Source organism: Dendrobium catenatum, unplaced genomic scaffold (genome assembly GCF_001605985.2).
Source record: "Dendrobium catenatum unplaced genomic scaffold, ASM160598v2 original_scaffold_209636, whole genome shotgun sequence".
Classification (NCBI taxonomy): domain Eukaryota; kingdom Viridiplantae; phylum Streptophyta; class Magnoliopsida; order Asparagales; family Orchidaceae; genus Dendrobium; species Dendrobium catenatum.
In genome coordinates, this window is record NW_021528048.1 from 23877 (window position 1) to 35805 (window position 11929).

At 35.3% G+C, this 11929-nt stretch overlaps 1 protein-coding gene across 1 annotated transcript in view; it reads right to left on the bottom strand.

The window, feature by feature from the left end:
• LOC110094403 (serine/threonine-protein kinase SAPK7) overlaps positions 1–7990 on the bottom strand; it is a 14197-nt gene extending 6207 nt beyond the window's left edge. Inside the window, exons 1-6 of the mRNA XM_020819630.2 lie at positions 7439–7990; positions 7286–7360; positions 7099–7200; positions 6938–6991; positions 6756–6848; positions 6562–6654 (exon numbers count right to left, since the gene is read on the bottom strand). Of these exons, the coding sequence (XP_020675289.1) occupies positions 6562–6654; positions 6756–6848; positions 6938–6991; positions 7099–7200; positions 7286–7360; positions 7439–7558 (537 nt within the window). The 5' untranslated portion in view covers positions 7559–7990. The remainder of the gene's footprint in view (positions 1–6561; positions 6655–6755; positions 6849–6937; positions 6992–7098; positions 7201–7285; positions 7361–7438) is intronic.
• Between the last annotated feature and the right edge of the window lie 3939 nt (positions 7991–11929).

Here is an 11929-nt window from a genome sequence, read left to right on the forward strand (position 1 = left end):
AGGCGGCGGCCGGGCGGTGGTCCAGCGGCAAGCGGCGACCAGGCAGTGGTCCGACGAAGGTCGGGCTGAAGTCCGGTGGCTGGCGGCGGCCGAGCGATGGTGCTAGAGCTCTTGAAGCTTCAGAGCTCTCTTAAATCTCAAGCCCAAGGGTCCTCCTCATGCAGAGAGTGAGGGTCTATTTATAGATTTTCATGTGTGGCACACCCTGTAAATCTAGAGAAGATCCGGGGCAGGTTCAGAGTGCTCCATTGGATGGCTCGTATTGATTCCCCCAATCGTAGAGAGTTTTTCAACTGTTTAAGTGCCTTAACAATGTCGGAACTCAAAGATCTTGGGCTCGTTGGATTCATCTCATCGAGACGCTCGATTTGACTATAAGCATGCCATATTTGGATATCATTTCTTTATCCAAATAATACTTTAATCCTTCCAAATGTAGTCTGGGCCCTCGATTCGGACCCATTTGGGCTTGGGCTGGACCAATTTTCGTGCTATTTGGTTCGTCAATTTGAGATGTTCAATTTGACTATAAGTTTGATGAAATTGGAATTCAGATGATCCCAAATTTAATTTTGAAAAATTTCCAACTTGAATATGCCTCGAGATTCATGCTTGATCAAGGCAATTTTTGTGGACGTATCAAACAATAATGGTGTAATAATTATATGATAATATAAATATATAAGGAAGAAATGAATTGAATTCATGCATAAAAATAATGATGGAATTGAGCAGCTCAGTAAGACAAATCCAACAAGCCCAATATCACTTAATTTAAGTTTCACTAAATAACTTAAATGTGGAATAAACGCTTTATGATAAGAGAATCAATTGGGCATATGATGCATTGTTCTTAATTTTCTTCATATTATGGATACACTACTCTAAAAAAAATTATAAGTAAACCCCCACTCTCTGCATGAGGGTGGAGGAGCTCGGAGCTAGAACCTCAAACTTTGGCTTGAGATTCAAGCTCTGAGGCTCTAAGGATCCACCTTAGTGTTGCCAACAAACCTTCGTCGATCGACCACTACGGTGCTTGGACCACTGTTGCCCGACTGCAATCATCTAGCCACAGTCGCTCGATTACCATCATTTGGCCACAGTCACCCGACTATGGTCCTTTTAACTTATGTTTCCCACAAATTACAGTCTTGACTACGTTCGCCTGACTATGATCCTTGACTTTTGTCACTAGCCAACAACACCCCTCCACCACCATTGTCGGACTACTATTTTTTATGGTCGTTCGACTATGATCTCCTCGCCAATTACAGTCTTCAGACTATCATTGTCTAATCACAATCTTTCAATCATCATCACTCGACAACGGTCCTTCTAAGCTCCATCACTTGCCGACTATAATCATCTAACCTTCATTGTCCGCCTACTACAATCGTCAGAGCACTATCACCCGACTATGAATTTCTAACCTCTTCTTCCAACTATAGTCCTCTAAGCTCCATTACGCGCCGACTATGGTCCGTTGATCATCATTGCTCAACTACGGTCCTTAGACCATCATTGATCAATTATAGTCCCTCCACTATCGTCTGACTACAATTCTCTAACCGTCATTACCCGCTGACTACGGTCCTTCGGCCATTATCACCCATTGACTAAAATCCTTTAACCATCGTTGCCCGACTATGATCTTCGAACCACCATTACTTGACTAAAATCTTCAAACCACCATTGCTCGACTAAGATCTTCAAACCACCTTCACTTAATTACAATCTTTTGATCACTGTCACTAGACTATGTTCTTTCTGACCTCTGTCGTTTAACGAATATAGTCCTCAGACCACTATCACTTAATTACAATATTGTAACAACCATTGCATGACTATGGTCCTCAAACCATCGTCGCTCAACTACAATACTTAGATTGTCGTTGCTCGATTATGGTCATACTACCACTATCACCTGATACAGTGCTATTGACCTTAATTTCTTGCCGAGTATAGTCCCCTGACCTTTGAATCTTAACTACAATTCTCGAATTATCATCGCTCGACTATGTTCCTTAGACCATTATTGCCCAACTGTGGTCCTCAAACCATTATCGCTCGACTGTGGTACTCGAACCACCACTGCTCGACTACAATACTTAAACGACTATGGTCTGCTGATCTTTGTAGCCCGACTATAATTCTCTGATATATGTTGCTTAACTATGGTTCTTCAATCACTGTAGGTGACTACGATCCACCAATATGTAATCTTTTGATCATTATCACATGACTAATCTGACACCCACTGAGTTCATCGCCTACCATCATTAATAATGTCAACACACAATATCACTTATAAGATTAATGTATTTCATCGACATCAATTTTAACTCCCAACTTTAGCAATTGGATTTATATTGGATTCATGCAAAAGAGCTCTTCCAACTTAAACAAACTAATATATTTTTTACAGTATATCGATATCTTCTCTTGAGAAGGGCTTCACTTATAATAAAATAAAAAATATTAGTGAAATCATTTTAACTATGCCAGACCCTGTGATTTCCCTTTCCTGGGTTTTCCAAAAAAAATTGCTAGTGTCTCTTATAATTCTTACATTGCTAGTGTCTCTTATAATTCTTACATTGCTCTCTTATCTGCATGTGTGTTTGATCTTTTTGCAAAGCTAAGACATTACACTCTATCTCTCTCTATCGCTTTTCTCCACACAACAAAGCTAATGGCAATTGTAAGAGAAATTATTAAATATTAAGTAGCACAATTCATAAATTTATGACTATATATGTTAGATCCAAATATGTCAGTATATGATACCAGACCTTATTAATAGACAAATCATCTAAGGAGTGACATGAAATCTTTGACGCCCCAATATCTAAATTAGAAAGAATTATATATTTTATCTTCTAATAATAACAACCAGAGCTAACTAATTTCTTTCAATAATAAATTGCCAATGAAAATAATCTATGATTAAAACATCAATATACTTATGTGTTTATCTCTCTAAAAATCATATATAATAGCTATGAGTCATACAAATACAATATACTTTCTACCAACTTCTAACTAGAAAAGAATAATTAAAAAATAAAAAATAGTAAAACTTGAGAAATCATTTATCTGATTAGTCTGACAATCCCAATCCACTTCCTTAACTTGAAATCATTAAACCATATATATTTAGATTAAAAAGCTTAGCAGGTCACCAAAACTCAATTATTGAACTCAAAGCACAGAAAAAAATAGTATGTTTTTAATCATTTAGTTCATAATAGTAACAATCAACATGATTATGAATCTATGCAGAACAATAAAACATATGTTGTAGTAGTAAAATCAATAAAATAATATAGTACATATATCAAAATAGTAACTACAAACAATCATTCTTAAACCAGTTTTGCAGCAGTGCTATAAAAATAATAGAGAAATCATATAAATCAACAAAGCGGAAGTATCTTTGAAAATTGTCAGAAATCCGAAAATCATAAGCAGTACTATCAATGAATCATACAGCAGCATACACATGATGTTCAATTATTCTGTATCAATATCAAATCAATATTATAATCACATGTTCAATAATAGTAAATCAGTAATAGTAGATAAGTAATAGTACCAGTTAACCAATGAAAATACCAGTAACAATGTTAGTAATAGTAAAATCTTTAGTAGTAAAAATAACAGTAATCCATGAATGAGCAAACAATCATACTAAACAAGGAGTTCTAGTTTGCATGATATATTTTTAGTAATAATTATCAGTATCAGTGAATCAGTAACAAATGACTTTCAGTAAAAAGAATCATCACTTCTGCCCGACAGTATAATAATCATCTCGCTATAACTCTCAATCAATAAATCATGTGAATCAGTGGAGGATAACATCATAAATCATAATATTTAAAGAAAAACACATCAGTCCACCGTCCTGCACAGGTTAAATCAATCTCTAACCAACACCAGTAACAACTAGTCTTTACTTAATTTCCACACACATTAACACATTATTGTAGAAACACACACATACTATTATAGAAGTAATGACACATGTTATTACTCATTCACATATATGTAATCATTCGCAATACTTGTATTAATAATATAATTATATTGATATACCAAAAAATACTATTCCTTTAAATCATACAAAATGCAATAATTATTATTTTAACTGGTGAAAATATAAAACTAACCAGCCAATATGACCAAAATAATTAATACTACAATATACGAAAAGTATTGCAATAGAAATTAACTTAATCTTAAGAAAATATAATTAAAATCATTTTGGCAGAAATCAAACGATAGAAATAAAAATCTTTGAAAATAGAAGCAAAGAAGTCACTTACAACGATCTAAAGAAATATCATAAAAGCGGCGAAGTGAAACAGCGACTAGAAACATAGCTTTCTCTTTTCTCTCTCCTTCTTCCCTTTTCCTTTTTCTTTTCCTTCATGGCCAAGCTACAACAGTGGGGGAGGAAGGAATGGAAATGGTAGGTTTTAGATTTAAAATTATATAAAAACTCATTGTAATGCCTAACGCCCTGACACTCCTACGAACTAGCGTGGCAGTGCTGCATGTAAATAACATTACGTAACCGTGTTTCCTCCCAGAGCCTCCATTCTAGTTCTATTTTAAAAATTCCCGTGAACATTGGCGCTGGGGTGCCACACTACCCAGCACCCCAGTCCATTTCAAAAATTTGATATTTTTCATATTTTTTACGTTGCTGCAAACTATGTAAGAATAAAGAGAAATAAGAAATACAAAAGCAAAACTAGAAAGAAGCTATAATGAAGCGTTTAAAAGCTCAGGATCTCAACTAGCAGAGAAATCTTAAAAGATTTAAAAATGCCAAAATACTCCTCAACATCCCTTAGTTTAAGATTTTAAAGTCTACACAAAAGGCTATATATCAAAAAAATAAAAAAATACAATGCAATGTAGACTATCCTAAACTTGTGCTGCATGTTAATTAGATGAGGGATAGAAAGGGCTACCGAGCTCTGATGATCTTCTTTAAGCAAGCTCGATAGTGTAGAGTGTGCACTAGGCAAACTCCGTAGTGTGGATGAATTTGGAAATACCGAGTAAGGAGTCTGCAAGTGAGTTCCAAGCAAGGGGTGCTCAATGATAAACTATTATTTGGGGGCTGCTAATGACCTACGCTGAGTCCCAGATCGCCTAGAGGGAAAGGAGAGAGAACTAATGCTTTAAAGGAAATAAAATCAGTGGTTGGCTGATCATAGCAGGGAAAATTGAGGGCCCTCTGAATAGGCACTTTCTTGTAGCTGGACTTAAATGTGTGGCGATGGAGACACCCATCACAGATGGTGGCAAGTCGCTACGATGAATACCTTCCTTCTATAGGGCAAGTGGCGAGTTACTCAGTTGACAAGGTCCTCAATTGCCCCCAAGAGGGACGACCATCCTGAGTTTCCTCGGCAAGTTTCTATATGAGGCCCATAGAAACGAGTCCTCTCCTTAAAGCCCGTCGACTATCTTATAAATACTTGAGAATATATATGCAAGTAAATAATATATAATATATACAATTATAAATACATAACATATTGATTGGTTATTCATAACTATATTATTCCTCCAAATAATTTTATCATTATTGGCCCATTGGCTTGTTATTGCCAAATAGAAAACCGTCCATATTGGTTCAATGAATTAATTAATAATCACCTAATCTCAAACTGCAGAAGCCAGGTGACACATAAATGTATAGTTCCCTTCGAGAAATTAATATAAATATCTTCCGCACTTTCCGATAGCCATGTTCCCTTTCACACGTGCCATGGCTCCACCAGCATCTCCCGCCTTCACATCCGCAGCTCCCGTGTCTCGCAGGCCGGCATCAACCGCTCTTGGTGGGGATAATTGTCAACTGCCGCTACTTACGGCGGGTCCCACCACGCATTTGACAAGCCGCGACGACGTATCCGTTTTTATGAGGTCAAATACCAGCACCCATTACAACAAAAAAAAAAAAAAAAACATCGCAACGTCACCAAATACAACGTGGCTTCCGATGATATAATCTTTACCCATCTACAAATAATTTGCCGTCCTTCTGAGGTGGTAGCTTAGCTCCCAAGCCACCTATTTCACCTTCTTAAATTACCCATCCCAGGGTTTCAAAGATGCTAATCCCCATCTTATGGGGCCACATTATTTTGTTAATATTAATATAAAATGAAAAAGTTTGCGTAATATCTTATGTCACTCTGATTTAAATTTTATTTGGGACCATTTTCTACTTCTTAAGACAGTTTTTTTAGTATAAAAATTTAATTTTTATGCTAAAAAAAGCTTTAAAAATAATAAAAAAGTCGTTGAAATAAAATCTTAAACTTAAATTGAATTAATTATAAGATAATTTTATAAACTAAAGTCGGCTTATAAGTCAATTGATTTTTTAATAAAAGAAGAAGATAAATTAGAAGATTATTCTTATGATAAAAAAATAACATAAAAATATCTAAAGCAAAAAAATAATCACAAGTAATTTTTTTTTAATCTTTTTATAATCACAAGTAATTTAAAATTATAATCATCAACACTCACCTTGCCATCATATTCTCGCCGGGATAAAATCTCCGGCGCGATGTAAGCCGGTGTGCCAACCGTGGACTTCGGCCTAGAATGCAGGACTGAAGACTGGAAATAACAAAAATAAATTTCAGCCAACTACAATTTTTCAAACAGAAATATCTGTTGGTGATTACAGTTTTTTTCAGAGTAAAGAGGAAGAATAAAACCTTGGAATATCCGAAATCACAAATCTTGAGGCGCGGAGCAGGGCTTCCATCGAGGAGAGTGTTCTCCAGCTTTAAATCTCGATGGCATATTTGCTGGAAAAGTTTTATAAACAGGATTAATTACTGTATATGTTTTGCTAAACGATTGTGAATTTTTTTCAGCAAAAAAAAAAAAAGATTACCATTTGATGGCAGTAGCTGACGCCTGAGATGAGTTGCTGGAAGAAATATCTCGCCTATACTTAGAATTACCAATTACCATAACAACATTGGTACTTTATTTTTTCTAATTAAAAGATAAAAAATAAAGAAAAGTGGAACAAATTAAATAAGAAATCGTCACCTCGTCCTCGCTAAATCTACCGGCGTTACAGATCCGCTCGAAAAGTTCTCCACCAGCGGCGTACTCCATTACGATCGCGAGATGCGTTGGCGTCAGAACCACCTGGAAACCCTAAGGGTTCAGAAAACGAAAAAGGCGTTGTTGAATTCGAACAAATCGGTAACCATCACCCTTGGCAAATATCTACCTCCTTGAATCGGATTATATTAGGGTGGCGGAGCGAATGATGATTAATAATCTCCCTTGCCACATTCTCGTCGATCTGCCGCATTTAAACCATATTCATGAACAGAAAACATTCAATTAATAGCCGAAGAACAACAAAGGACTCCGATCAAACCCTATGCCCTCGTTCAATATGTTTGACGGCAACGAGCTCCTTCGTCTCCTTGTTCCTCATCAGCATCGCAACTCCAAAGTTTCCAGATCCAATATCGCGCACCATCTCGTACTTCTCCATCTCATTCGATCGCCCCTTCGCTTTCCTTTCGGATGTCTGATTCCAGAGCAACGAGGATTTCTGAATTCCTCTCTGCGCGCCTTCTTTTAATACAAACTGTTTTCGCGGGTATGATGGACAAAATCATGTAAAAGAGAACGGGGATGGCAAAGATCGCCGGAATTCATGTCGGCAAAGGACGCAGACCCCGCAGTGGCGATCGGCCCCAGAGATTCGGATAGGAATAAGATGGTTTTTATTCTCTGACTCTCTCTCTTTCAGAAGCTTTTTCTGCAAATGAACATTTGAACCACCGAGTCCGTCACAGAGAGCTACGAATTCAACAGAAAGTTTATAGCAGAGGAGCCAAATTTTGTCTACTAGAAATAAGAAGTTTATTTATGTAGAAGAGATTCGCTCTAAAAACTACAAAACAAAGCAAGCGTGATTTTTTTTTTTGGGGGAAAAGCAAGTGTGATTTTGAAATGGAGCCGCATTTTATTCTGTTATTAAGAGATATATATTTTTTATTTTACTTATATATTAAATCGATCAAAATTGTAATTATATCAGTGTGGAAATTAATAATACATTAAGTCATTTTTATAAATTGAAATAATAAAAATGGCAAATTGCATTCATTTAACGTTTATTATAATTATATTTATCTAATTAAATTATCTCCTTAATCAATAAAAAATCTTATTAAAATTTTACCTTTTCTTTTTTATAGGCTTTTTTTTATGTAATTGCTAATATCATATAATCTTTTAAACATGTATTATATTATATTATATGTTTTATATTTTCAAGATTTTGATTAGAATTACTAAAATGAGACTCAAACAAATTATAAATAGATGATCATTCTTAATATAAAATAGAAACTTTGAGCTAAAGTAGAGCTTAGACATGGAGAAAGCTCTCTACCCGATGATTGATGTCAAAAATTGTCATCACATGATTATAGTCTTTTGACCATCTTCGTTGACTATGATTTCCTAACAATTATTATCCGACTAAGATCACCCGACCACCTGTGTTTATCTATTATGGTTTGACTATGATATCCTGGGACATGACAAGATGATTTAAGAAAAATTCCTTTAAAGTAAATCTTGGGACATGACGAGTTGGTATCAAAGAAATGATCATTGGAGGAATTAAATTGTAACCATAGCAATATGAATAATTAAAATGACAGATGGTAGTTTGGGATAGCTTAAGGTTATTCTTCATGTCACTTATCTTTATCTGTTATGAATTGAATTATTGCATATATTTTTATAGGTAAAAAGTTAAAAAACTCATGGATCCCCAAAATCATGAAGTAATGGATGTTTGAAGTTCCAATCAAGTGGGGACAATAGAAAGTATTGTCGAATCGATGACATCAAAATCTATAATGCAATTTGCTAGTTTGGTAGTCCAATTGATGGGTGATGCTCATAGTAGGATCATACCTCAAGAGTGGGGGAGAAAGATAGATGATTACAATTATTTTAGAGATTGACACTAGAAGAAAATACATTATTTATCGGCGGTCAAATGATCGTCGGAAGTACTGACAGTTAAATCGACGATTAGACAGCCAATTTTGACCGGCGATTCTTAGTAATACACCGCCGAAAATTCCAGCCGTAAACTGATCATCAGATATACCACCAATTTTTTTATGTGTAGAGTATTGCCAGCGGTTTGGCTGTCGATGTTAAATGAGTTTTTTTTTTTTTGCGGCTTAAACCACCGGAAAATGACCTATAATTGGACTCCCAAGCCCTTCCTCTTTATTTCTTCACGTTATTGAATTTCGTCAAGGCGCTACTCTCGCCCTCGGCATCGAACTGCATTCGCAAGACTCCGGCCGTTGACGCCCTCACTCTACCTGCCGACATTCTCACTCTACTAGTCAACGCCCTCACTCCGGCCTGCGAACTCCCTGAAGGTGATCTCCTTGGTGCTTTTGCGCATTTTTTTTTTTTTAATCATGGATGTTCTCAGTCGGCATTTGCAAGAGGATGTACCTTAGTTTCTTAATTTTGTTGTTGATAAGTATAGAGAGGGAGTTGAAGGTAAACTTGAATTTTGAGAAAACCTTAAGCCCGTATCATTTTACGTTAGTCATGGATGTACTTAGTAGACATTTGCAAGAGGTTATAACCTGGTTTTTTTTTTTGCTCATGATATTATTCTTATTGATAAGACTAGAGAGGGAGTTGAAGGTTAAGTATTTGTCAAAATATAGTTAGAGAAGAAATTATCTTCCATATAGGGAAGTGGAGGTCCATCACAAGAGGTTACAAGGACTTTTATTAAATTTTTACTCATTATAGCTAGAAAATTATCAAGTGGTATTCAGGTCTTGTGTTAAACCATGACTAATTATATTTGATAAATCATCAAGAGGTTATTAGGACTTGTGTTAAACCTTGGCTCATTATAGTTGTTAAATGGTCATAAGATTTTCTGGTAAAACAAAATATGTTATTGTCAAACAAAAAGAATTGGGAGAGAGTTCTCTAAAATTATAATAATGACTTTCTCTTAATGTTTACAAAAGTGCTAGGCCACTAAAGATGTAGTTGCTCAATGCCTAAGGCGCTAGGTTACTACTCCACTAAAATAGGATGCTAAAAAATAAATGATTAAAATCATTTATAAATAAAATTTATTTTTTAGGAATATATTTGAAGAATATAAAATAATAACTGCCACATTAAATTATATTTGGTAAGTAATTTATTTTCAAGTTCCATTGCATTCCAAGTTTGAAAAATCTTACTATGTAAACTATTCTAAATAAGCACAATTAAGCTACTTGAGTAAGTTAGGTTAACAACTTTGGGATAGATTTAATTTTCATTAGTGGGTTGATGAGAAGGTTAAAAAAGCTCATGTGGGTATAATTTTTTGAGTAATAAAATAAATAGAAATTTATTTTATAGATTTATTCTCACAAGATGATTTTATACGAGTTCGAGAAAGTCAATAGTTTACTGGTGAGAGATCATCTTCAGGATTGACCTAGTATTCTGAGTATTACACGTGGTCAGATATTGTTAGAGGAAGGTAAAGGGGGAGGGTTTATAGCTTAGGTTTGCAAGGATATACTTATGAGGACAGTTAATCTACATCAATATTTTATGATGTTAGTGGAGCTTTGGAAACTGTTAGCTAGATGGTTGTTTCCCTTACAAGAGAGATAGAGGAGATGAGAAAGATTCAAAATAAGATGCAGGCGGAGCTGCGATCATATCGAGATGAAAATTTGAAGAAGAAAGAACAAGAGCTTGTACCTGAATCACAGGGCAACGAGGACATGGAGGATGATTAGTGTTGTTATTTGTTTTAAGAACTTTCTAATGTATTTGGAACATCTGACTATAAATTTAATATATTATGTTGATTGTTGAACATATGCATTCTTCTTTGTTTAAAGAACTATTTCTGCTTATTGTGGTTTATGCAAATAGATTTGTTGATTGTGTTTTGTTATTTCGTATGAAATGTTATGTTGATTTTGGACTTTGTTTCTGTGGGTTGAGAATTGTAGCTTGTTGCCCTTAAAGTTTCTATTTTATATATGTTTTGAATTCTATACATGTCTTGTGAAAATTGGTGAAAATAGAGGGGGCTGATAAATTTTTTTGCAAATGCTACAGGTTTCCAGGGCTAACTGACGATTTATTTGCAGGAAACTTTGATCCCAGATGACTCATTTAGTCACTAATTTTTTAATATAGCCGCCAATTATTATTGGCGGACCAGCGGCTAACCGATGGCTTAGCCGCCGGATATACCGATACTTTTTATGGTTGTTCTACTACTGATAATTAACCATCGGTCGCTGACAATTTGACCGTCGAAATTTACCAACTGTTTGTGCCGCTAGAAAACAACCGGTACATTTAGCCATAGGAAAATGACTGTCAAAATTCCTTTCCTATGCGCTTTATTCCGGCGGTATTAAAAATGCCAGAAAACTACCAAAATTTTTCAAATCACTGGAAATCTTATCTTAACCATTAGAAATGGCTGATGGTATTCGAACATTTTCCTATAATGTGAAACCTCCACATTTCAAGGATGCAGTAGAGTCGCAGGCTGCTAAGGATTGCTTATTAAGGATATAAATGTATTTTGATATAATGCAATAGTTGTAGAGCTAAAATGTGCCTTTAGCTATCTTTTTGTTTGATAAAGAAGAGGATTGTTGGTGGTTAGGCTAGTAAAGGGAGAAATTTCAAGGTAAGATGAATGATGAAAGTACTAGGGAAGAGTTCTCTAAAATGTTTAAAGATAGATTTGTGCCAGCGCGCGCTAGGAAGTAAATGCAGGAATCTTTTCTAAGTTTGATCAAGGGGAGCAATATGGTGATTCAATATGAAGTCG